At 35.9% G+C, this 27,125-nt stretch overlaps 4 protein-coding genes across 6 annotated transcripts in view; 2 read left to right on the forward strand and 2 right to left on the reverse strand.

Moving 5' to 3' along the window:
- The first annotated feature begins 342 nt into the window (after window positions 1-342).
- psmf1 (proteasome inhibitor subunit 1) lies at window positions 343-8,388 on the forward strand. Its single transcript, XM_084129642.1, has 7 exons — window positions 343-724; window positions 956-1,108; window positions 1,210-1,292; window positions 2,302-2,490; window positions 7,155-7,208; window positions 7,842-8,000; window positions 8,122-8,388. Exons 1-7 carry the CDS (start codon window positions 596-598, stop codon window positions 8,171-8,173), a joined length of 819 nt encoding a protein of 272 aa, XP_083985768.1. The 5' UTR covers window positions 343-595; the 3' UTR covers window positions 8,174-8,388.
- Window positions 8,389-10,219: 1,831 nt separating this feature from the next.
- Window positions 10,220-19,162, reverse strand: tmem74b (transmembrane protein 74B). 2 transcript variants are annotated; one of them, XM_084127658.1, is made up of 2 exons: window positions 18,982-19,162; window positions 10,220-15,774 (listed from the first exon to the last, which is right to left on the reverse strand). In XM_084127658.1, the coding sequence occupies exon 2, from the start codon at window positions 15,723-15,725 to the stop codon at window positions 15,036-15,038; it is 690 nt and encodes a 229-aa protein (XP_083983784.1). In that variant the 5' UTR covers window positions 15,726-15,774; window positions 18,982-19,162; the 3' UTR covers window positions 10,220-15,035. The 2 variants fall into 2 exon arrangements, with proteins under 2 accessions (XP_083983784.1, XP_083983785.1); XM_084127659.1 differs by lacking the exon at window positions 18,982-19,162 and adding an exon at window positions 16,927-16,973.
- Window positions 19,163-20,106: 944 nt separating this feature from the next.
- Window positions 20,107-22,182, forward strand: blcap (bladder cancer associated protein). The gene is made up of 2 exons (XM_084127840.1): window positions 20,107-20,219; window positions 21,334-22,182. Exon 2 carries the CDS (start codon window positions 21,455-21,457, stop codon window positions 21,716-21,718), a length of 264 nt encoding a protein of 87 aa, XP_083983966.1. The 5' UTR covers window positions 20,107-20,219; window positions 21,334-21,454; the 3' UTR covers window positions 21,719-22,182.
- A 1,893-nt stretch (window positions 22,183-24,075) lies between these two features.
- The window catches only part of ripor3 (RIPOR family member 3), a 40,150-nt gene continuing 37,100 nt past the window's right edge, over window positions 24,076-27,125 (reverse strand). For both annotated transcript variants that reach the window (XM_084128389.1, XM_084128390.1), the window contains exons 22-23: window positions 26,624-26,714; window positions 24,076-24,420 (exon numbers count right to left, since the gene is read on the reverse strand). In XM_084128389.1, coding sequence (XP_083984515.1) covers window positions 24,323-24,420; window positions 26,624-26,714 — 189 coding nt within the window. In that variant the 3' untranslated portion in view covers window positions 24,076-24,322. The remainder of the gene's footprint in view (window positions 24,421-26,623; window positions 26,715-27,125) is intronic.

Here is a 27,125-nt window from a genome sequence, read left to right on the forward strand (position 1 = left end):
ATACAATGATGGTTTAAGGTGGTATTTCCTTGGTACATGGTAAAGCATAAATAAATAAAAGCTGTAATACTTAGCGTACACTGTAATCTTTTGTAGGATAGCACCGGAAAGCACACAAACTCCACAAATAAAACGCCCATTTCCAGGCAATTTAAGGTATTAAATATTACCTTAATATAAAGGTATTTAATTAATATAACGGATGCTATATTATACCAGGTGTGTTTCGTATTAGTCAAAGAATTTTAGTAATCAGAACTTATAAATGATCAAAATCTATTTTCCAAAAGTGTTTTATCGCTTTTACCATCAACGGAATGAACGTTCCGTCAGTCGTTGTTTCCAGTCGGGAACATTTCTCGTCGGACCAGTTGTGCATGACCAACAAATTTAGCAATAAACTTTGGTAGAATTTAAATTTAAATAAACATATAGTTCTTTCAAAGCGCGCATAACGTTAAAATTCAAACGGAATATTACTGTCACATCTGCGGCGTCCATACGCCATGCGTTCAGAGTTTAAGTCGCTCTTTATTTTTGCACAGACCGCGGTTTGTTTTGGTTTCATTTCTGCTGAATATCACTCTGTTTAAAGATGGCTGGACTGGAGCTGCTCTTCAACTGCGTATCAAACTCTATAACCTGTTCTCAAGATGCTCTGATCTGTTTTGTACACTGGGAAATAGTGAAAGGTGGCTATAAATGTCTCGGCATTGGAGATGATGTAAGTTTAATGACGACTGATGATAATCTGTTACAAAAACTAGCAGTCTTGTGTCCAAACTGAAATGTCATACTAAAAGACACTTTTTCACACTTAAAAAAAAATGTCTGATTGTCATTGCATTAGATAAAATATCGAGCCAATAGGCATTTGCAGCAAATGCGTTACTGTTTTGTTTTGAAAGCGCGCCGTAATAATTGCCTGATTATGAAATATCGATTTTCCACACAGCCTAATGATGGAGAGAAGTCGTCAGAACTGCTTCCACCCGGCTGGAATGAAAGCAATGAGCTGTATGCACTCAGATACAGATCAAATGATGACAGGTCAAGCCTACTGCTCAAAGCCTTCACTGTGGATTCAACCCTGATCTTCAATTTAATGGTAATTCAATTGTGTTATAATGCAATGCATGTCGTGATTCACAGATGACAGAATAGTGTTAGACTGGATGGTTTTCAACACTTCTTTTTAATCTTTTGCAGGACTCCACGACAGAAAAAGTAACCGATCTCACAATTAACGTCAGTGAGTATGTTGATGAGGCCAATATGCAGACGTTTGAAAGGTTTGTGAATTTATTTAGTACAAAAAAGAAGTCTCTTATGCTCATCAAGCCTGGATTTATTTGTGCAAAAAAACAGAAAAAAAAAAAAACAGTAATATTGTGGAATATTATTACAATTTAAAATAATGGTTTTCTATTTTAATATACTTTACAGTATAATTTATTCCTGTGATGCAAAGCTGAATTTTCAGCATCATTAGTCCAGTCTTCAGTGTCACATGATCCTTCAGAAATCATTCTCATATATAGTGATTTGATGCTCAGTTATTATTAATGTCAGAAACAGTTGTGCTGCTTAATATTTTTTTGGGAACCTGTGATAATTTTTTCAGGATTCATTGATGAATAAAAAGTTTAAAAGAACAGCATTTATTCAAAATAGAAATACTTTACTATATTTTTTTAAAAATCAATTTAATACATCCTTGCTGAATAAAAGTATTAATTTCTTTCAAAAAAAAAAAAAAATTACTGACCCCAAACTTTTGAACGGTTGGATTTGTTACAAAATATTTCAGTTTTAAATAAATGCTGTTATTTATTATTATTATTTTACTTTTTATTCATCAAAGAAGGGTTATCCATCCATGTCAGATTATAAAAAAAATATTAAGCAGCGTAACTGTTTCCAACATTGATGATAAATCAGCATATTAGAGTGATTTCTGAAGGATCATGTGAAACTGAAGACAGTAATGATGCTGAAAATTCAGCTTTGATCACATAAATAAATTATATTTTAAAGTATATTCAAATAGAAAACCATTATGTAATAATATTTTAGAATATTTTCTGTATTTTTGATCAAATAAATAGAGGCTTGATGAGCTTAAGAGACTTCTTTTCAAAAACATGAAATTTTTACAAAAATTATTAGTTTTCCCACAGTTTCCCACAGAAAAAAAGCTCAATGCCAGCATATCTGTGATAGTGGCCATATCAAATAAGTAATCGGATGAGGTAAATCAAAAAAGGTGATGCATTTTCTAACTTATTATTTTGCTTTCAGCGTGTTTAAGAACACAGATGAGTTGACCGCAAAGCTAAAGTCCTCACTGCTGCCCACTAAAAAAGAGGAGCGTCAAGGAAAGACAGAGAGGAAGACAGACAGTGAAAGAGCTTCAAACTTAAGGGACCCTCACCGGGATCCGCTCCTGATCCCAACCAGAGGCCCTTCAAACAGACAGCCTCCTAACTGGTGAACGTTCATTCTCTCATTCTTGTTTTCATGCAATTTATACATTAGTTTTCAAGGGTATCAGCTTTCTAGAGGAATGTGTAGAGGTCATTTTCAGGTGCAGTCTGTGGAGATTTGTATAGCACAGTTATCTGACCTATCAGCACTCGAGCAGCCCGCTGTTGCTATGGTTACCGCCTCAGGCGATCCCAACTTCTGTTCGCAGTCTGTTCAGTGAAAATATGCACTTTTGTGGTCTGCACTGTTTAATAACACAGCTAAACTATGAAATAAGGACCTTTATAAGAGGGTCAGTCCCCTGCGTTTGTGTATTCATGGTCTGCACTGGGTTATTATTATGACTGAAACTAAAACCATATGAAAACATTTTTGTTACTTGAAATAAAATAAATGTTAACTGAAATAAAAGATAAAAAATTTCCCATTTTCATTTAGTTTAACTTCAAAACTAAAACTGAAATAAAAATGGATAAAATCCATACAGACGCACACAACAAAATTACAAATAAATGAACGGAAAATGGAAAATATAAACATAAATCTAATTCGATATATTAATAAAAACTATAATAGTATCTTGATAAAATAACACTGGTCTGTATGTTTTTTGTTTTGTTATTTCATGAACGAAAAAGACAAATTTAAAGACAATAGAGTGTAGTATTATTTATTTATTTAATTGTTAAATGGTGCAAAATGTCGTTATTAAAAATAATGCTGCAATCTATTCTGAGAACAGTGAACCAGCATGATAAAAGTTCAACCATGTTCTTAAAGTCACTATGAAATCAAAGTAGACAATTCTTATTTATTTATTTTTAATAGAATTGTTTTATTCTTATTTATGGAATATAGCAGTGTTTATAATAAATGATCTACCGTGCACATCATATTGATATATATATATATTATATTATATATATATTTATCCCTCATAATCTTTAATCAAAATAACTTCCCCTACCTCTCGTCTCTTTTCTGATGACATGTTCACTGGTGGAGGGCGGGGCAACCTGTCAATCACATGAGATCCACCAATAGCAAGCCACAACCATCTAACTCTTAACTCTATATTATAACTCTATATTGCTATATTAACTATAGCAAACTATATTAATTCTAATAGATTCAAATAGATCTCTCTGTGAGTTTGCCTGTAAATTAAGTTAATCTTAGTTTGTGTGTGTGAAGGACGTTATGGGGTGCGCTGGGACTTTGCGAGCGAGATTTGTATGTGTGTTGTGTAGGTGTCAGCTCATGTCCTCTGTCCTGTTTAATATTTCCCAGCGTGAGTCCTGCGAGAGCGCTCACTGCTGAACTGTGTCTATTTTTGAAGCACTGAGTGTTGTGGGTAAAGTGTGTCTGGCACTGCAGACTGAGAGACTGAGAGACTGGGGTGCGTCTCAATCAGCTCTCTAGTTCAGGAGTGAGGGCACTGATTATGGAGGCGGACATTTTAAGGGCTGTCTCATCGCAAAATCCTTCTAGTGCACTGAAACTTTCACTCCCTAAAAAGTCTAACAATCACTATGTTCCCTTAACGGAAGTTCTGAAGCCTAAACATAAATCACGTGAACCAACTCACTACACATAATGACACACGATAGATGATTTTTAAAATACAAACCATAATTTCATTATATTTCAGCATGAATTAAACATCGCTGGACAGGTAATGAGCGTAATCTATCTAACATGTATTGCTTATTTTCAGCTGAAGCGTTGCACGTATGTAACAAGCAAAGTATTTATCCTAATGTACTTTAAACAGGGTTCCCACGGGTCATGGAATTTCTGGAATGTCATGGAATTTTAAGAGGTCTATTCCAGACATTGAAAGTCAGGGAATTTTACATATTTTTTGTCCAAGTCATGGAATATCAGGGAATTTAGTTTGTTGCTTTAAATTTTAGTTTCCATTTATCAAAATGTAATTTTTCTATACCGATTTTTTTTCCACACATCTTTCTACGGAGCCCCTGAGGGGACCTTTGCAAAAAAATAATAATATGGACTTTCACGTGTGCACGAGAAACTTTTGTGTGCGCACACGTTACAATTTCCGGTTTGGTTATAGTGTCATTACTACAAATGTGGGAAAAGGGATGAGATGAGAGTGTGCTTGGAGCATGCCTCAAGAGATTTGTCTTATTATAGAGAGGTTGTTTGTGGACTGTGCTTTACTGTAAGAAAAAAAGCATGAATATCACATAGGCTAAATGAATATCAGGTCCCACATCATGGATTACATAATCAGAGAGTAGCCTATTTCTTTTCGTTTTGAATTGTTTCGTTTAAAGACATTCCAAGCTATCTTCAGATGTATTTCTCATGTATGTGAGGCATACACCGAGTTTCGGTTAATTTATGATGAGATGCGCTCCAGTTCACGTGCAATGCAAGTGATCGCGGCGCGCCTCCATGATTATATTGTCTGCTATATATTTGCTTCTCATTTATTAAATACAGGCAACTGGTTGATGAAAAATGTATTAAAATTTAGATACAATTTATACAAAACGAAATTCACTTTAAAGAAAGGCTTTCTACAAAACAAAACAGCTCGGTGCTCCGCAAAACAGCAGCCTGTTTTGCCGTTCATTATAGGTCATGGAAATTCATCTTTTTAGTCAGTGAAAGTCAGGGAAAGGTCAGGGAATTTGACATTTGGTTTAGAGTGGGAACCCTGTTTAAATAATATAAAAAATACTGTTGTTCATAGATACCAGTAGTGATGTTGTACAATGAGGACGTTGTCACGTCATCATCAGTGTGTAGTGAGCCATGCATGGTCCTTTCCAGTGCATGAATCTGTGTACACGATATACTGATTCACAACAGCTGACTGAGACGCACCCCTGGGAGAGAGATGCCCAGTGCCGGCACCACTTCCATCAAACACACACAGTTTGGGAGATTTAGTAAAGTCTGTTTGGTTGAAACCCACTCAAACAATTATATGTTTTTGTAACATACGAGGAAAGAGCTGTGGGAGATGCAGCCTGCGCTGTGACCTTGATTTCCTATTTTCTCTGCAGTCTCTATCAATAAAAAGTGGCAAAAACAAGAAAGAATAGTTTGCAGGGAGAAAGAGAAGAGGAAAGTAGTGGTTAGAGACTGCGCAGTGGTGTTCTTAAGGTCATGGCAGAAACCCAGAGGTGGATTTCGGTGTTTGTCTTCCACTTCCCCTTCCTGGGTTCACGGTGACCCCTATCAGATTCTTTATGATGTCAGCGATTTATCGACTTGCTGTTGCTGTGGGCGTGATGTAATTCAGTCAAACAGACACTCAGAAAGTGTCCCGGGTTAAAGCTAAAGAGCCTGTAGCCTTTCAAAACACTGAGCCGAGTCACAGCCAGTCCACATTCTGCAGATTCACATATTAAGCCAAATAATCTTCTACATACTGAACATTTATCAATCAAACAACCATATGTTGTTGTTAAAAAAACTTGGAATTATACACACTTTATATTTTGTTGTTATGTAATTCAGTGACATTCAGACATATAAAAAAAAAATACAATATACTATGTGTACAATACTAATATATATATATATTGTAAGAGCCATATTTCATATTTCAAAATTTATATTTTCATATTTTTATTATGTAAAATTGATACAATTATTATTTGTTAATTAGTCATTTCCTGTTGAATATACTTCTTTACTTTATATTTGTTCTTACTGCGCATGTTCAGTAACGTCCATTTTGTAGCACATGTAAAAAAGGTTTGAAGCTCATGCAATAAGTGCAGATGCTCGTTGGGAGAACACAAAGTTTTTGACCGTTTATTATAGCATAAATTGCCTTGTAAGTATAGTATCTCTACAAACAAGTTGTTGAGAAGACATCGCTGCACACGATGATTATGCTGTATGAAACGTGATTCTTTGTTGATTTGGAAGAATAAACAGTGATGAACGAATTATATGGATTTCGAGTGTGAACACAAGGCAAGAAGATACGTGTCAAAACTTGTGAAATAACTACAACATTCACATGTCCCTTACATATATATATATATATATATATATATATATATATATATATATAGTGAACGATAGTGTGTGTGTGCATATATATATATATATATATATGCACACACACACTATCGTTCACAAGTTTGGGGTCTGTAAGATTTTTTGAAGGAAATTAATACTTTTATTCAACAAAAAAAGCATTAAATTGATTGAAAGTGACAGTAAAGACATTTATGGTGTTACAAAAGATTTATGTTTCAGGTAAATGACTTTATATTGAAAAATGTTATATTAATCAAAGAATCTTTAAAAAAAAAAAAAAGTAGGATCATTTGCCACAGGAATAAATTACATTTTAAAATATATGAATTTGGGAAAAGTTATTTTAAATTGTAATAATATTTCAGAATGTTACTGTTTTTACTGTATTCTTGATTAAATAAATGCAGCCTTGGTGAGCAGAAGAGACTACTTTCAGAAACATTTAAAAAAATATATTACTGACCCCAAACATTTGAACAGTAACATACAATAGTATTGTTAATATTATGCAGTTATATATAACATTAATATATATCACATCGAGATTTATATTATATATATAATATACTGTATATATTCAATACAGTGTAACAGACTGCTTCTGAAATGTCTCTCTCTGTGTGTGTGTTTTTTAGGCCTGACCCGATGGCTCCTTTTGCTGCAGGTGGTGCCGATCTGGATCCCTTTGGGTGAGAAATCCCATCACTTACATTTATTTGCCAAAACACTCATCTGTAAATGCGTCATGCATGTTGACCTGTAGATTACAGACACAGAATCTTTCTTAGGGGGGTTTTCACACTGGTCATGTTTGCCACGATCCGAACCCGATCGGTTAGTTTCAGGCGCTCCTTGTAGAGTCAGGTTTCACACATTTGATTCTATCGAATCCCGGTGCATCTTACGTCATCACAAACATGCACGGCGCATGATAGAAGTCACAATCCGGTCAATATATAGTAATTTTTCATTAATTTAGTGCTATTAAACACAGCAGTGAATGCGTCTACTGTATGTGCGTCGCATGAACGCTGCTTTCTGCTGCTTGCAAACCGACATCTTTGCTCCATATGCTCAAGGGTCCATATGACCGCTTTCACATTAACAATTTTTCATGCGAACCGTGCTGTTTCGAACTAAACTGCCAGTGTGAAAGCACCCTGAGATGTGCACAATGTCATTTTTGGACCACCCTTATGTATAATAAAACAGTTAAAAGGCATCACAGAACATTTAAGAATGAAAATGAATGAGTGTACCTTCAAGGAACGACCTTGCTCGCTGAATTATTAATAGGTCTTGTCTCTTGGTTGTTTCTCCAGGGGAAGGACAGGAGGAATGATCGTCGATCCATTACGTGCCGGGTTTCCTCGCTCAGGGTTTGACCCCTCCTCTGGGATTCCTGGAGTCCTCCCTCCAGGCGCTGTGCCCCCTGGTGCCCGCTTTGACCCCTTCGGTCCGGTTGGGCGACACAGACCCGGGTAAGAGCTGTAATGGGATCTTTATTGCTGCCAATGATCTGAGTTTAGCTGTAAAACTGCACTTACCTCATTCACATCATATCCTCACCTCTAATGCCTTTCGTTTGGCTTTCTCTTTCAGGCCAGACCCTGATCACATGCCTCCACCAGGCTATGATGACATGTTCATGTAGAATAAGGAGGACGCACTTACGCAACATCCCATAATTCTCACTGCTCTGCAGTCTTATGCACTTTGTGTTTGAATAAACTGTTGCGAAACAGAATTCCTTAAAAAAAAGCACAACTCGTTTTCATTTTGACATTGACTAAATAATTCCATTTTTTTCCACTGTTATTTGTGCTACTGACTTATTCTGCATTGGTAAATTAAACTGCTTTTATTCTGTCCCATTTCTCTGATGTGATTGATCTCTTTCTGATAATAAAAGCAAAGCAAGTTTATATATATATATATATATATATATATATATATATATATATATATATATATAGCATTTCATACACAATGGTCATTCAAAGTGCTATACATAAAAGGAATTAAAAATAATCATTACAGATTATTAAGGAATACAATTAATAATAAAAAATAAAATTAGAATAAAAATTATTTAATTTAAAATAAAACATTGGTTTAAAAATAAATATAATTAAGAACAAATAAAACGAAAAGAGAATAAAAAGATCATGCAGTGCATCAGTAGGAAGCAGTGATATTTTATTACAATTGAGATACTATAATAGTTTGAATTAATATTTGAATTTATTTTATGAAATTTCTCGTTTTTATTTTAATTTTAGTAAGAAAATTTGTAATTTTGTTGTGTTTTTGTAAATTTTATTAGTTTTTTTTTATGTGTCTGTATTTTTTATTAATTCTAATTTCAGTTTTAGTTATCTAAGTAGCCTACATAAAGTTACTAAACAAATTTTACTTTGGCAACTAGCTAAAATAAAATAAGTTTTTTAAGTAACAAAAACGTTTTTTTATGGCTTTAGTTTTAAGTCAATTCAACTCACTTTTTTTACATAGCGCTTTATACAATACATATTGTTTCAAAGCGTCTTTACAGTGATAAACAGGAAAATAATGATCAATAATGCAAACAGATTTATGCTGTAAAGCAACTCTAAAAAGACAATAGAAAAGACCAATCACATTTTCTTTTTTTACCAACCAAAAAAAAGTTGGAGCCATAGTTGGACAAGTGTTGTAAAAATGGGGCCTCACTTATAAAACGTGGGTACGCACAGATTTGAACTTTGAGTGTGTGTCTGTCCTCCTACTGTCCTAACTAAATAAAGCCAAAAAATATAAATTTAAAAAAAGAAAAGTAAAAATATACTTTAACCAAGTCATCTGAAAAGTTACAACTGCTTTGATTTGTGTGAGGGCTTTCCTCCCACATGCAGCTGCAGTGAACTTGCTCACTAGTCTCTTTTAAGTACCAATAGATGAATGCAAAGCTTCTGAGATGGTTGATTCAGTGAGAGGAACATGAAGGAGCAGATACAGTGGAAATCAATGCCTGTAATGTCCACAGTGAGTCATGATGTCCGCAATGTCAGTGTGACTGTCCTTTACAGCCAGAGAAGAAGACACTCGAGTGTCCTCTAGGCATGACTGCACTAAAATAGTGGATATCACTGGGAGAATTAAGTGCTTATTTGTTAAGGGAATTTAGAAGATATAGATCTGTTAGTCACAATAGAGTGAAAATACTTCTGTGCTTCACATTTAATGTGAAAATGTGTTTCACAAAGTGCCCAAACACTTCACATCAAATAAAGCAATCGAGTCTCTTCAGAAATATGGATTAGTTTTACGATCTCTTTATGAACTTTTTGAAGAGTCAAAGTGTCAGTTGCGTATCTGTCAATGGAGGGCCAGAAAGCTCTCAGATTTCATCAAAAAGATCTTCATTTGTGTTCTGAAGATAAAAGAAAGTCTTACGGGTTTGGAACGACATGACGGTGAGTAATTAATAACAGAATTATCATTTTTGGGTGAAATAACCCTTTAACTTTGATCATCCGAAGGTTATCATTAACAAACCTCTTTAAAAATGTCTTGCTTGAGAAGTGTGCTTGAGCTAACTTTTTAATCTAATAAATGGGTTGTTGTGCAATGATATTCAGACATTTTAAGTGATGCATTTGTCCCATGCGATTCTTCAAAGTTCCTCTGCGTTCCATGTATCAATTCAGTCAGACAGGTATAGCAACAAAAAAGATTTATTTCACGCATGGAAACAGTATAAAAAGGTGACACGTTTGCCTTGAACACACATGAAGTGGTTACAGACTTAAAATGCACAGCTGACATTTAACACATGCAATTCAAACACCCCTGCTCTCCACATTAAAAAAACTGAGTGATTGGCCCAAAGTACCGTGGTACTGCATTTAATTTGAATATATAACAGTCTGTTTGGTTCACACAAGTATTATGCACATCATTAAGCCTCTGCGGTGTTTGTAATTCTCAAGGATTTCTATGAACTCTTTCTGGCCTGACTCCATGATTAACCTTCACAGATTGTACAGTATGACCATTTTAACAAAGATGAGCAGCTGCTTCTAATCAGCGCAAACAACCACACAAGCCCCATAATTGTGCTCATTTGGATAGCATACTATCATTACTATTTCTGCAATATATGCACATTTTTTTGTATGCATTAAATACACGGATGATCCATTACATTTGATCAAATGTGCAGTACACAATTGTATTGAAATAATCACATTTATTCAGGAATTATTAATGCTACTCGCTGAATATAACATGCAATATGGTGAGGCTGTTTTTTAAGTACACTACCGTTCAAAAATTTGGGGTCGTTATGATTTTAAAATGTCTCTTATGCTCATCAAACATGCATTTATTTGATCAAAATACTGTAAATTTGTGAAATATTATTACAATTTAAAATAACTATTTTCTATGTGAATATATTTTAATATGTGATTTATTCCTGTGATCAAAGCTGAATTTTCAGCATCATTACTCCAGTCTTCAGTGTTTTTTGTAGAAACCATGATACATTTTTTCAGGATTCTTTGCTGAATAGAAAATGACAAATATATTTACTGTCTCTTTTGATCAATTTAATGCATCTATGTCTTAATTAAAAAAATCATACTGATGCCAAACATTTAAACAATAGTGCAAGTATACTAATATTCCACTCTCAATAGAGTCAATGTGACTTGCTCAGTTCAGGCTGTCGTGTTGAAAAAGTGTTACAACATTTCATAATAAATTTTAATGACATTCACATTCATATAGGGGCTTGTGCGTGAGCAATGTGATCAACAGCACACGTTTGGTGCAAGATAAATGCTTAGTGTGCTCAATACTAGATCCTCTGTGCTTACAAGACAATACTTTACACAACCGAAGACATGAAAACAATTTACCACTTTCCTTTCTCCTTATAACTTTACATCACACCATAACCAACATCTTACAGGCAATACATGACAGATATATTTACTATAATTTAGGGATGCAATGAGAAACATGATGGCGTCAAAGAAAGATTACAACAAGTCCATTTCACTTTAATCAGCATTTAAACAGCACTTAAGTTAGTGACGCATCAAGCAGCATGTGACCGCATCACACTTTACACCACCAAACAACGTTATATAGTCAATTTCAAACAATCTTTAGACTTTAGTAAATATATTGTGTAAGGAATATTTAACACGCTGGAATGTGAGATAAATGATAGTATGTAACATACTCTCTCTCTCTGATACAATGTGCTCTCATTAACCATTTGATTTAGCGTTACATTGACAAACTCTTGTTGAAATGTTACTTTGTGTTTTTTGTTTTTTAAGCTAATCTCCATTATTCTACAGTGACTCACTTGCATTCTGTTAATCAAGTGCACATTTTGAAACTCTATCGACACAATGTGAATTTTGCTTTCCCCTATCTTAACTTTATATACCAGTTACCACTTCCATTAATACCATTATAAAGCTGTTCTGCACAGAGCGATATAGTGAGTGTGTATATTGGATGCCTCACACCAGGAAATATATAATTGCAGGCCAGGGTGATCTTTACTACATCTATCTGCTCTTATTAGTTTTCTGCTTAGTTTTGATTACAATCTCTGAATAGTGTACTAATAGAAAATAGTTACTTCAGCAGTAAAACCAAACCAAGGTGCAGGCAGCTTCATCAGGGATCAAGTACACACAAATGTCAAATGTAACCTGCTTATGTGCTATTACAATAACTTTGTTTTAAACGGGGTGATGAGCATATTCTTAAAGTGCCCTTATTATGCTATTTTAATGGTTCCTAATTTTGGAGGTCTCCTACATCAGGTTTACATGCATCCAAGGTAAAAAAAAAATAAACAAAATTTTCTCATAATATGCATTGCAGCATCACCTTTTTTTCAGTGACTGAAAAGGTTTGATAAAGGATTTGGTCTCTATAAACCCCGCCTTTCTGAGACCTTCTCTGCTCTGATTGGTCAGATGGCCCAAGGCTGTTGTGATTGGTGTACCGCGGAAACAAAACAACCATTTACCATATCTGAATTTCAGCTCTTTCACAGTGATATGAACTGGCGTCGTTTTTAATGTATCAATTCCGGCGCAAGTCCTCACCCTTTAGAAGTGCATGAAAAGTGAATTTCGCTTTCGCAGAGCTGAAAACAGCGTCTTCTCGACGTGTTGACAACATGAACCAAACTCTTCCAGTCTCAGCTACAACCATAGATATCCATATAAGGCTAGATGTCTTAAGGCGGAGTCACTTCCGGCATCACCGGCGGCCATCTTGCCACAGGGAAGCTGTGAATTAAGGTGAGTGATCAGCACGCACACAAATACATTTTCTCGCTGAAATCTTGACGGATTTACAAACGGTTTGGTTTCTTACAAACGTTATTAACATGGCTATAATTCTTTCATATGGAAGTCCATTGTTATAATTATTCATATGTATGCAGTGTCATAACTACATCTCTGAGGTTTATAACAAACCAAACCGTTTGAAAATCGGTAGAAAATTTAGCAAGTTATGGTTATTTAAAAGTACATGCACCATGTTACGAGTGAGCGAGCTCCCTGTGGCAAGATGGCCGCCGTGTGCGGACGTCGACCTCCATTGGCCAGCAGTGCGGACGAGACATCTAGCCTTTATTGTATGATATCTATGGCTACAACTACAGAGTTTGGGGGCGGGGAAAAGTAGATGTTGTTCGTGGGGAGCCAATGAAGACTATAGGCGGGCATTATGCAAATGTACGCAAAACCTACGTAGGTTTGTGCATGAAAGTGAGACTGGAATTACTGACGACTTGTTTCAGGCAGTTCAGAATTAAATCTTTTTTTTAGGAGACAATAATAATTTTGCAGAACTTTTACATTCACAAACACTGCATGAAAGGTATAATCTAAAAAAGCATAATAGGGGCACTTTAAAGCATACAGTAACGTATATCTGTTGTGTCACTGAGAAGACAACAACGTTGTCATATACATATATATATTTCTCTACTGGAATCTATGCATATTGCACCATTACAGTAAAACTTCACATTTTTGTTAGTTGTTAGCACAAATCTACTAAAGTACCATAATGATAGATATTGTAAAATAGATATCTTGATTAAAACATTAAGCATTCATATGTCTCTTCCCTTGGTTGCGGTACATAGTCCTCTACTCCAAGAACGTGGGTTGATGACAACGAGCAAGTGTGTGACACATATACAAAACACAAACAGTAGACAAATACAAACAAGCCAATGTTTGTGTTCACGGTGAACATTTGTAACGTCTTAAGGCATATTGCATCCTTGGATAATAATAGCTTGTATATATTGCACTAATAGTGTCTTTAGTGATGTTATAGGTTATACAGACATTTATTTCAAGTTTTGTAAAGTAGCAGATGGCGGTTTGTTCTGCAGCATGTTACGTTATTATGAAGCTTCACCATTGTGCTTTCATTCACTTGTCTTTTGAGTCTTTAGCATCGCTTTTGCACCATCACATTATGTGTTTTGCGTGTTTGCCTACAAAAATGATTAAAATGGTTAAAATGATGCCAGTGCTCGCAGGGCAGCATGAACAAGTTAGCGTATCTGAAAACATGTCACATTTTGCCCCAGAATTAAATGGAAAAAATAAGAATATATATTTGGGCACAAAGAAAATGAAGCCTGTTTTAAGAGCATCGATATTAACATTACATTAATGAATCATTTTGTAGTAAAATGAGAATGTCCATGAGAGGTTTCTTTCATTTCAAACTTTGTTTTGAAGAAAATATCAGTTTCTTATTTTATTTTTTAAGGAATTTAAGATTAAAGTGTGAAAATCCGCCATTGACTTTGAAATTTGACAGATGGCGCCTTTGCAATATATGTTAATTATTTAAATTTTTTTGCATATTGGATCATGAATGGTATTTGTTTTCTATTTATTCATATTATATAGCCTTGTGCATTGATCACCATTGTCATGTCCACTTATTATACGCGACTTGGTTCTTGTTTTAGTCGCTTATAAATGTGGGCAGTCATGGGTTACTGGGCTTATTTATTGGGTAAATGCATCTTTTCCCTTTCATAAGTGAGTAGTAGTAACCTTTATTGTCACTTAGTCACAAGTACCAGCGAAATTAGCCATCAATTAGAGTGTAAATATAAAAGAATATAATAAAAATGTTATGCTGATTGTAATAATTGTTTTTATGTTGATCAATTCAATTGAGCAATTATTCTATTTTCCTAATATTATTATTATTTGCTTAATGTTTAGTGAGGAAATTTGCTTTTTAAATTTTTTTTTAACCAAGTTGCTTTTTGAGATCTGGCAACACAGCAGACATAATAGACGGATGCTGAGTGTCATGGCTACAGCAATGAGACGTTTCATTTACTGATAATTGAAACCAAAACCGTAAACTTACCTAAACATGTTATTTATGCTGCCTTGCAAGCACTATTTCCTTTTGGGAATGCAAATGTGTTTTATCAATGCGATTCAGTTGTGCTACGTGTTTAGTGTTTCCGAAGGAACCCGATTACCGTTCGCGGCGTCGGCGGTGGCGTTCGGTTCACATTCCACGAGCGTCTCCCTTCCATCACCTTCAGCTAGCTGCCTCATCCTCATATTAATGGATCCATAAGATTTCATGGGTCTTCTAGCGAAAGTCCTCCGCCGATACAATTCCCCTTTGCATATAGACACCATTAATAAAACGGATAAGAGCATTCCTCCCAGAGTGAGCAAACCAAGTCCCGCAATAATGCATTTGTCGAGGTGAGAACCGAGTTGTGCATAATACATCTCTAGTTTCTCCATCTGGCGCGCTGTCACTTGGTCCGGGTTGACTTTAGCCTCTCTTGGGATTGTATATGCGATTACCACTAATATGATTCCGCTCACGAGGAAAACAAGCGCGAAAATGAACCCGTAGTCCACCGATTGGTCGTTGTATTCAAGCTCAGGTTCGTCTTCAGTGCGCGGTGACGGCACTTCTCTCTGAATAGGCAGCGGATTTGACTGATAGTCAATTCCAGATGTTCTGGAGGTAACGCGGATCCTCGTTCCCGGGTCCTCATCCTCAAACGATGCGTTTTCGATGCCGGTGGCCGGCCGTGGTCCTGAGGAGGCCTGAGGAGGTTCTCGCCTGCTCCCATCCCCCAGTTCACGGAGCTCCACAGCGTTCAGGGACTCCATCGACACTGAACGCTTGCACTCATGTTCAATCAAATGCCTCTTGTTTCACCTTCAAAAGAAAACATATTATGCTTTAAACAACGAAAGCATAAAATAGACATCTTTGAAAAGTTTAAAAACACAAACTAGGCCCTGTTTACACCTGGTTTTCGATAGGATCACAAGTAGACGAGGGAGACATTCCGGTTTACACCTGGTGTTTTAATTCATCTCTATTGTCCAGATTTTAAACCACTTCTGTCCTGATTTCTTCAAGGGGAGAGTATATGGGCAGGTAAATGTAGGGGCCTTTTTTCCAGATCTAATGGACAAAATAAGCTTGAGCAATTTACATATGAACGCGACCGGAGAAGCCGGAGAAACAAGCGGAGAGCGGCAGCTTTACTTTCTGCTCTGACAGGCACAAGACCAGCCGAACGCTGTGAGTTTGTGTTAGAAATCGGGATGGTGAGAGAACATTGTGCTTGGTATGTTTTTCGACTTGAAAACAAAATCGGGTCTTCAGCCAACAAAGTTTGAATCCCGTCTATCTAGTGTACTTCCATAATGTTTTAGGTCAGTAGGCGGAAAGTAGGCATCTTTTGTAGCTGTTCGAATGCATTAAACTTTAAACTACGAACGCAATCCGGTTGAATGCGTTTTTGACTATCTCTGAAAGTGGACAAGGTAAAAATGTTTTAGCCCCCGTTTGCACCTGTATTTAGAGTCATCCACTCGTGATCCGATCGAACAAAACTCATCTTAATACCAGATGTAAACAGGGCCTGAGAGTCCATTCTAAAGGACATCAGGTTCCTATGTGTGTTTCAATTTTTTTTCACAAAGTAAATCTATTACACTTTTTGACAAAAACATATTTAAAAATTAAACATGGCAGCCTGTGACATATCTCAAAACTGTTTATCACTGTAAACAAAATAACTGCACTACTGTAAATCTGCTGAATGTGGTTTCAGTAATCATCATACAAATTTTTTTCCAAAATTCAGATTACCTTCAGACCATGTCTGACAAAAGTAATCAAACTGATAATATTGGTATTCAAAACCAATTGCCTGGCTGTGTATCAACAAGAGAAGAATAAGTATAGAAGTGCTGTTTTCATGGCTTAAGGATTGACATTCAACTTGTCTTTCTCTTTGGAAACATGTCAAAGTTGGGATGTGTGGCAGAGTAATAAAATAAAACTTGAGCTTGTTACCAAAATGTTACAGGTTAGATGGTCAATCGAAGAGCCTCAAGTGTCTGGTGACCAACATTCTTCAAAATATCTTCTTTTGTGTTCAGTAGAAGAAAGAAATTCATACAGGTTTAGAACAACTTGAGGGAGAGTAAATGATGACAGAATTTTCATTTTTGGGTAAACTATCCCTTTAATGATCTCACACAGTTGATGTGTGTTTACAGTTAAAGGATTAAAATGTCACATTAGCAGCATAACTCTAGTATTGATCTAGTGGTTTCATTAATGTATTAAATAATAACACTGAAATGAATCAACATTCAATCACTGCAAGCTATTTTAAACAATTGCCACAATATTATGTTTTTTGTGGGTAAATGGATGTGAATAATTTAAGATTAGACAGGTTATATTCATATAAAAAACGACAGAATATCCAAAAGTAATGTATCATAAATGATTTCTGTACATAAGCAGAGAAAAAAGAGATTTAATTTTATATAGTGGGCCTAACCAGCTAAGAGGGAATGTACACAGAACTGAACACAGACTAACCTATGTTATTAGCAAACATTCTTCAAATAATGTTAATGGAATGTTAATTCAAATTATGTGGTATTTAATAATGTTCTCAAAACATTATTTATACATTGTTCGCGGAAGTTTAGATGTTCATCTAACATTTTTAAATGTTAGGCTACTACTTGTTTCAGAATGTTCAAAGAACATCCCATAAGAACATTCCAATTATCCCACACAATGTAAAAAGATACAATGGAATGTTTCCTTAACGTTCGCATAAGCAAGAAAGAACTTGAAACAATTTTTTTTTTAATGGACATTCTGAACAGAGAACATTCAGAAATAATGTTTTCATAACTTAACATGAACTTTAGAAAAACGTTCTTCGTTACGTATTAATAATGGTGTGGTTTCCACACCCACCTCCCCAAAGCAAAATATGGAGGGTGGGGTGTGAAGTTATTATTTTTCCATACAAGTATATAGGATTATAAAAGACAGATTACAAGAGAGCGCGAGCACGCTATATTTCGAAGCGTGCGCATGGCAGGTAACCATAGCAACCACTGCGATACGTTTAACAGGCAAAGGTCATTAAGCATCACTTTATCATACAATCACCACAACTAAAATCTTTAATTTAGGCTACTTTTAGATTACCGTGATAGTGGACGCTAATAGTCTAACAATTTGCATAGATTGCACCTCGAAAATTACCTTTACATTTACCATTAATCAACTGTCAGATGTTTAAAATTTTAAAAATTCGACAATTATTTAAAATAGACCGTTCCGCCTTTAAGCCACAGTCTATTTCGCTGTCTATAAATGTGCACATACACAAGAAAAACAACATAAAGAAAGACGGTAATGTAGGAAACATGTAGCCTACATTTGAACTATTATATATGTAAAAAAAATATATATATACAATTTAGAGAAATAACCCCGACATTCAACGTTATCTCTCAACCCATACACTAATTTCTTACATTTTTGTAACGCCATGGCATAAACTAAATTAGAATTAACTGTTAATTTACAACAGAATGTTTGTTTCTTTGTTCACAATGATGGTTTTGCATAAAAATTCTCTGGCCTGTTTTACCTGAAATAAGCAGTGATGACCAGGAGGACTTGGGCTTGTTTTTGCGACACATTTGTAACGAATAAAATATACCCTAATAACACACAACACAAATAGAGATCTGGACAATGTGCAGAGACATGCCATCTAATTCTGCTCCAGATGATTTACCACAGACTGGCCCATTTTACCCGACTTCACCCTGAATACGCGTAAAATCTCATTCCTTGAGAGCGAGCGATAATAGCGTCAGGCGCGTCGACTATTATTTACCCGTGTAAAAGCTCACATTAACGCGTTCTGTGCGTTTATACCTTCAAAATATGACCTTGTAACACCTCAAGAGTTTTATGTTTCTATTTGAATATTTAACAACCAGGGTTTAATAAAAGACAAATGTAGCGTGCGACCAACACCTCCTAATATATTTGATGTGATTGGTAAGAAAGAGAAGGCGCACTCACCTCCAGGCGCGAGCGCGATCGCTGCACAGATATCATAGTAACGGTGGGATGCTGACAGGAAGATCTCGAGGGGAGATTTAGCCATGCGCGACACAAACTCGGTCATTTTCAGGCAGCATTAAACACAAATGGAAAAAACGTCAGACTATTCGTCATTATGAACGACACAATACACAGCTGTCGATGCACATTTTGCGTGGTTCTGAAGTGCACCTTTATATGCACTAGATCAGCTTCAATGGTGTCTGTTAAGATGCCCACATCAAGGATGTGGTATAGGTTATGTTTAATTATTAAAAATGCCACTATTAGAATTGATTTTACATGCTGTCAGGGCTTCTGGCAGACTTTTTGCTCTGAATTGCATATTATATTCAATTATATTTTATTTATAGTCAGTAATATGTTTTATGTTTACACACACACACTCAGTTTTGCTATCTTTGTGGGGACTCTCCATCGGCATAATGGTTTTTATAGGCTTCTGTTCAAACATATTCTATCCACTTACACTAACCCAATCACAGAAAACATTCTGTATTTTTACATTTTTTCAAAAAAATAATAAAAAATAAATAAATCATCATTTAGTATGTTTATTAATCCATTTCCCTCATGGGGACTGGCTGGTCCCCACAATGTAGGTGATTTCAGGTTTTACTATCCTTGTGGGACATTTGGTCCCAACAATGCAAAATACAAAATACACACACACAATGCGTTTCTAATTAGTTCCCAGTTCTGAATGGTATGGGATGCACAAATGGATGCATCATAAGCACTAAAAACCAGGTGTTGGACCAATGGCATCAGTATGTAGACATATAGGTCAGCAAAACACATTACAATAGTTTGCTTTATTATACAAAGATACACATTTTTTTCTTTCAACCTTACATCAATAATAAACACGCTATATCCAATTTAGAAAACGGGCGTGATGATGGGTAGACTAGACTGATACAAAAACCATGGCATTTTTGGACACACTACTTTGGTAAAAGGGCATGCGTATGTAATAAAACAAACTGAGAGAGAAATGCTAAAATAACGATATAAAAATTAATCTTTGGTCATTTACATCTTAGAGGAAAACAGTGAATGAATTTTCATCAGGCATCTGTGGGACACAGGCCGTCGGTCGGGTCCTTAGAGTTCCACAAATCTACGCAATCACCTAAAGAGCTCAATGGCGACGGCGTATATGCACGATCGGGATTGAATTTAAAGAATGGCAGGTCTGAACATGATCATTTCAGTCTTTTTGAGTTTTAAAGCTTGCTTATTTGACACTGCCACACTTATATATGTTTACATTTGTGGTCGGAAAGTTTATTTTCGTGTAACACCTAGCCACATGCTAGATATCCGGTTAGCAATCAAGCTAACATCACAATGTTTTTATTGTTCATATGTGTTTTTTTTCTTTATTTTTTTTATATATTTTTTACATGATTTAAAAACACAAACTGACTTTTTGGATATGTTCATAATTAACTACAATGTCACACTACTTGCCAGATTTATAACATTTTGTTGTTTATTGTCTATCATTCGTGTAAACGGTGTGGGAAGTCAAAATGGGAAATTCGCATTTAAAATGTCTGGGGTGTGCAAAGAAGAACAATTATCCAAACACAAAGTGAAATATTGGAAGTGTACATAATTAATTACAATACCTCACTAATTATTAAATTTGTATCTTTTTTTGTTTTGTTTAGTCGATCCTTCGTGTAAACAGTGTAAGGAATGCCAGTCTAAATTGGGAAACGTTTATCATTTTCTTAGAAAACTAGGGTTTTTATTACGAGTTTTGGCTTTTTGTCATAATCCTAAACATTTTTAATAAAAATATAAACTGAACAATTGGATATGTCAATAATTAATTGTCACACTAGTTGCCACATTTCTATCACTTTTGTAGATTGTCAATCCTTCATGTAAACAGTGTAATATCAGTCTAAATGGGGAAAAAAAATGTATATATATGGTTGTTTTGCTCTTAAAAAAAAAAATATATATATATATATATGTTGCACACCCCTAATTCTTTTAAATGTATGCTAAGCTACTAAAATAGCCTAACTGTTCCAGTATGAGATTAATGTCTATTAAATCTTCCTCTTCTGAAACATTTGACAAAATCAAGCGTTTAAGTAGCGCTAGTCACATACGACTTAAGGTGCTGTCATATTTATGTAGATAGAAGTTAGACTCAAGGCCAGGAACTAAAAATAGCCTTCAGCTGCACAATCTCTTAAAATACACACGGATCGTTTTGACCTCGGTTCCTTATAAGGTGGTGTGAGTCGAGTATCAAATTGTTTTCTCTTTCTCTCTCCTTCTCCAAAGGCCTCGCCTGGTATTTGGATACTGTGTCTAATCCCTTGCAGATACACAGGGGATTTGTGATTGTGTAGCGTCACGTCAGATATCTGAGCTCAAACTAGGCGGCCCTCCACACGCAGAGACCATGTACTGCCTCCAGTGGTTACTCCCGGTCCTCCTGATCCCCAAACCGTTGAATCCAGCCCTGTGGTTCAACCACTCCATGTTCATGGGCTTCTACCTGCTCAGCTTCCTGTTGGAGAGGAAGCCGTGTACCATTTGTGCCTTAGTCTTCCTGGCGGCGCTGTTCCTCATCTGCTACAGCTGCTGGGGAAACTGCTTTCTGTACCACTGCCACGATTCTCCACTGCCGGACTCCACACACGACCCCAACATTGTGGGCACCTAGACTCGGTTTTCACCCCCAGACCCCGGGCCGTCTCAACCCCGGACTGATAGTAGAAGAGCCACGGGGAATGCTGGGAAGTTTCAGTTCGCTCTACCCATGTTGAAAACCGCTCTCCGCTGTAACCCGTAACAAAGCGCCCTCGCTCCCTGACTTGAGTCTCCTCCCCGCGGCGAAGGGCGTCTGAAGCTTGCATGGGTTCCATTCTCGTTGTGTTCGGTGCACTTTTTCATTTCTGAATGCTGAATTTTTCCAAAGGGGTAGATGATAATGTGTGTGCGTGTGTATACGTTGGTATATTGCGATTTTGGGTGTCAATAATCAGTATGAGTCCAAGTGTTAAGCGGATAAACGGCGGATGAATTTTGTTGTGTACGTTGAGCTGAAGGCGTGCTTATACACTGCTGAGTCAGCTCAAATGCTGTCACCACTTTTAATTCAATAAAGTTTCTAATGATCAAAGTCCAGCTGCTGTGTGTGTGCAGATGAAAAATTGTCGTCTTTTTGACACTGTGATGCTATAACGACTTCAGAACAGCTGTGTGGATCAATCATGAAATTATTTTTTTTCCCATCCAAAATAAACATTCATTTCTCTGGGGGAATTTCTTGGTTGAGCAAATACAACCCATAGTGCAGGGTGAGTCTCATCAAAGCAGTTTTACTCGACAGACCGGGGGCCTGTACCATGATGGTAGTTGAACAAACTCAGGGTTACAGGGTTAGTTTTGAGCTGACAAAACCAAACCAATCCAACCAGGCTTTCTCTGTCAACTCAGGCTTTGATCCTGAGTTTAGGTGTGACATCAGTAGCGAACAGCCAATCACATGCTGAGAAAGAGTGAAACAGATTCATTTCTCACGAGAGAAGCAGCGCGATTCGCTACAGAATATTACCAGATTGAAAAATATAAAGAATTTATACAAATTTACACAGCAAGATGAAAATAGCTGTCTATGAAAGAGGACAACTAAAATACAAAGTCTTGCTATATCAGTGCACGTAAAAGTTGTGAAGTTAGTTTATACATTTGATAAAGGTAGAGAAAATTTAACATTTTTCAGCATATTTATATTACCTTTATATATTTATTCAATTAAACTGCATAATAATAATTGAACTAAAATTGTACATGTGTGATTGATTAAGGGTACAATAATTACATAATTTTGTATGATTTAGATATTATTTATTATTCTAAATAAGCATTACTAAAAGCCGGATGATTTTGTCTTTAAAAATCATTTGCTGTGTAGTGACCTTTAATTTGGAGCAGAAACAGGTGGAGTGACTTTATCGCTTCAGACATGTGTCACTTTGCTCACAGCTGATTGGTCCAACTTCGGTTTGCAACCTCTTACCTGGAATATCACCTGACCTGGACCAGGTTAGCCGTGGAGCGTAAGTTACAATGGCAATGAACACTGCTAAAAGCGAAACCACTTTCACAGTGCCTAAAAGCCAGGGTTGGTGCAAACTAATCAAACATATCAGGCTAGCCACTTAAACCGGCTCATAGTATAGGCCCCTGCTCACTAGGCAAAGGTTTTATTCATACAGATGTTTTAAAAATGTCAATAAAAAAATTCTATCAAATTGAAATTTATAGTTTATTATTTGTCATATTCTGTTCTCGCCTTTAAAATTGGCATTAAAAAATAAAGTCAAGAAAGGTTCAGGTCATATTTTACCTCAAAAGAAAAAAATGCACTCATGGTAATTAAGTTTATTTTCCCCATCAAATTCTCATTACTGTAAAATAATTATCAAATATAATTTCATAATTATTTTACAGATATGAGAATTTGATGGGGAAAATGTGCTTAATTACCATGAAAGTAACAAAGTCTGAATTTTTTTTTGCACTTCCTTTATACAAAATAGACAAAATCATTTTATTTTGGTTGATGTGAAGAATGAGCTCCATTTGTGAGATTTTTGTAAAATACTGTGACACTCATCCTGGTATGATGAAAAACCTTGACATGGAATGGATTGCTTGGGAATGTAGAAGACAATTTGATAAGATACATTACATTAACTATAACTAGAATGTTACTTGATAAAAATACAACTATTCATTTTAATTAATGTTAGCTCAGGTCTATTCAATTGACAGAACTTTTTATTTTAATAATGTATTAGTAAATGTTTAAATTAATATGAATTAAGATCAATAAATGCTTTAGAAGTATGTTAAGTAATGTTAAAAATGGAAAAGTGTTACAGACAATTTTATGTAAACTAATCCAAACTGTTGATGTTTGGAGATGTGAGCATATTAATCATTTGATTTTGGGTTGTTTATTATGGGGAAGTTGTTATAGTGGTTTTACACAGTAATTGAACAAGTCAGAAGTTCTCTTATGTACATTTATTATCAATATTTTTCATGTTTACTCATTTTGATACATATGAAATATAGAAGACAGTTTATTTATAAATATTTCACTTAAAATTCAAAATTAAAATTACATAAAAAGAAAATAATAAAACTGCATATTAAATACTTGGCAATATGTGTACACACAGATGGAATGTATTCAGTCAAAACCTCGCAGTCTCAGCACCATCCAATCAGGTAACAGATTGAGTTTGTGATCGTCCTATAAGATTGTGATTTCTGTTTCCAGGTTCTTGTAAGCCTCGTCCTGTAGCTCATAGATCTGATCCATGCGCTGGAATGCCATGTGACCTTTCTTACCTAAGAAAGAACAAGGGTTCAGTCTGGGAAACAACACTAAACAACGGTGACGGCACCTCTGCACTTTACAAGAAGTGTTATATGTAGTATGGGGATAAATTACATGTAATTTAAAAGAAGATAAGCACTTGTGTGAACATATATGATTCCCTGTGAATGAAAAGAAACTTATTAGGAAAATGGTCATAAAAAAAAAAAAAAATTATGCAAAGTTTGGGTTATCGCATTAAAAAAAAAACTGGATGGAAATGCTAAAATTAAAAAAATCCCCATAAAAACGTATGAGCTCAATTGAGGCAGATCATTTTTTTATGCGGTAAGAAGACATTGACATAAACTACAATGGAAACACATTTACTGAATAAATCAAACAAAAAACTCACATGACTGCCTCAACAGAGGATGTGACTGGATAAAATGGTGTTTTCACTGTTATGCTGATGATGCGCCCTGACAAAACTTACCAATTCACAAAATTAAAGGAATGCATAGTTGATATAAAAAAAATTTGACCAAAAACTCTGCATGTAATAACCTAGAATACTGTCTAACACTTGATGGATGTTCTATCAAGTCTTCGTCGTCAGTTAGGAACCTGCGTGTGCTCTTTGATACCAATCTTATTTCCAACATCTGTAAAACCACATTTTTCCATCTTAAAAATATTTCTAAATTACGACACAAGCTCTCAGTGACAAACACTGAGTTAGTTCATGCGTTCATGACCTCAAGGCTAGATTATTGTAATGCTCTGGCTGGTTGCCCTGCTCCAGCTGGTCCAAAACGCATTAGCTCGAGTTCTTACCAGAAACAGGAAGTATGACCATATAAGCCCGGTTCTGTCAACACTGCATTGGCTCCCTATTAAACATCGTATACATTTTAAAATCTTGCTAATTACTTACAAAGCACTAAATGGTTTAGCTCCTCAGTACTTGAGCAAGCTCTTTTCCTATTTAGCATCCAAACTCTGGAACAGTCTTCCTAGCATTGTTCGGTAGACACACTCTGTCAGTTTAGATCTAGACTTAAAACACATCTCTTTACCTTGGCATACACATTATCACATTTCTATAATTCACATCCGTTAAAGGATTGTTAGGCTGCAGGAATTAGGTCAGCCGGAACTGGGAACACTTCCTAGAACACCCGATGTACTTGTTACATCGTAAGAAGAAAGGCATCTACGCTAATATTAGTCTGTCAGCCTCATCCTTATCCCGAGGTTACCGTAGTCAGCCCGATCTGGTCCATATCCAGATCAGATGGTGGACCTGTAGCTAGACACGACCACAACACATCCCTGAATGTCAGCAGAGATTCTGTCTACTAGACAATCCCCTGTGAAGGCCTCATCGACACGACAGCCATCGGCACAGATCCTCAGCAGAGACCACAAGAACCAGACAGGTCCTCTGGCCAGTTTCGACTCCATTCTGGCGTGATGAATCCGATCTTTAAGCAAAAGGAACTAGATGAATATTTGAATGCTATGATGATTTCTGACTTGTGATGGAGCCTGAATCATAATCACACCGTGTTTGTTCGTTGGCCAGAGGAGAACTAGACTGAGCCTGGTTTCTCCATTCTGTCACCTGATGGAGTTTGGGTTCCTTGCCACTGTCGCCTCTGGCTTGCTCAGTTGGGGACGCTTAATATTCAACAATATTAAAACAATTATTGATTTGACTGTACTGACACAGTTGAATGAGAACTGAACTGAGCTGGACGATGACATCGTTTTTTTTTGCAGAACTGCTTTACAGATTAATGTCATCAATATGATTTGGTATAATAACTTCCCAGAACTGTCTCACATGATTGCATACACAAACATCAGGCATCTGAACATGAAGGCGTTTATTGCTTTCGTCTGTGTGCTCCAAGGTGCAAGTCATTTATAATTTGTGAAAAAAGAGCCACAGTGGCTTCTCCAATTGCAGCAACTTCCATTTTTATTACAGAGAATATTTTCTGCCAATTTCCCATGAAGTGATGTTTTGTTCTCTTGAACACTTGGGATGGAAATGCTGCTTTATTCGCAAATGTTTTAGGCAATATTCCAAATTTTGCACACAAGTTAAATTCGCAACTTTGGATGGAAACATAGCTACTGACTGACTGACTAGGCAGCAAAGCAAGCGTATGTATGTGCTGATAGAGTGAGAAATACAGCAGTAATTACAGCTTAAGGGTCACGTACCAAAGGACAGTACGGTCTCTCGTGCGGCGTTCCTCAGGTCTTCGTCTGCGGAGCGCCACAGCTCAGCTACATGCTCTGCACTCTCTGAGGCCTGAGAAAACACAAAACCTCTTCATCTCAACTGATCATCTCAAATAATACACACAAAACTCATCACACAAATGCATATTCTCTAACACTCAAAATTTAGAGTCTGTAGGATTTTTACACGTTTTTGAAAGAAGTCTCTTATACTCATCAAGCCTGCATTTATTTGATCAAAAATACAGCAAAAACAGTAATATTGTGAAATATTATTTCAATTTAAAATAACTGTTTTTTATTTGAATACATTTTAAAATGTAATTTATTCCTGTGATGCAAAGCTGAATTTTCAGCATCATTACTCCAGTTCCTTCAGAAATCATTCTAATATGCTGATTTGCTGCTCAAGAAACATTTCTTATTATTATCAATGTTGAACACAGTTGTGCTGCTTCATAATGTTTTTGGGAAAAGTGAT

This window comes from Abramis brama, assembly GCF_963993115.1.
Source record: "Abramis brama genome assembly, chromosome: 11".
Classification (NCBI taxonomy): Eukaryota; Metazoa; Chordata; class Actinopteri; order Cypriniformes; family Leuciscidae; genus Abramis; species Abramis brama.

What these genes read in the sequence shown, in the direction of transcription:
- psmf1 (XM_084129642.1), top strand. Translation starts at nt 596, where the DNA reads ATGGCTGGACTGGAGCTGCTCTTCAACTGCGTATCAAACTCTATAACC. An exon ending in CCCTGATCTTCAATTTAATG is followed by an intron (nt 1,109 to 1,209) that starts GTAATTCAATTG and finishes AATCTTTTGCAG; the next exon opens with GACTCCACGACAGAAAAAGT. An exon ending in AATATGCAGACGTTTGAAAG is followed by an intron (nt 1,293 to 2,301) that starts GTTTGTGAATTT and finishes TTTTGCTTTCAG; the next exon opens with CGTGTTTAAGAACACAGATG.
- tmem74b (XM_084127658.1), bottom strand. Translation starts at nt 15,725, where the DNA reads ATGGAGTCCCTGAACGCTGTGGAGCTCCGTGAACTGGGGGATGGGAGC.
- blcap (XM_084127840.1), top strand. Translation starts at nt 21,455, where the DNA reads ATGTACTGCCTCCAGTGGTTACTCCCGGTCCTCCTGATCCCCAAACCG.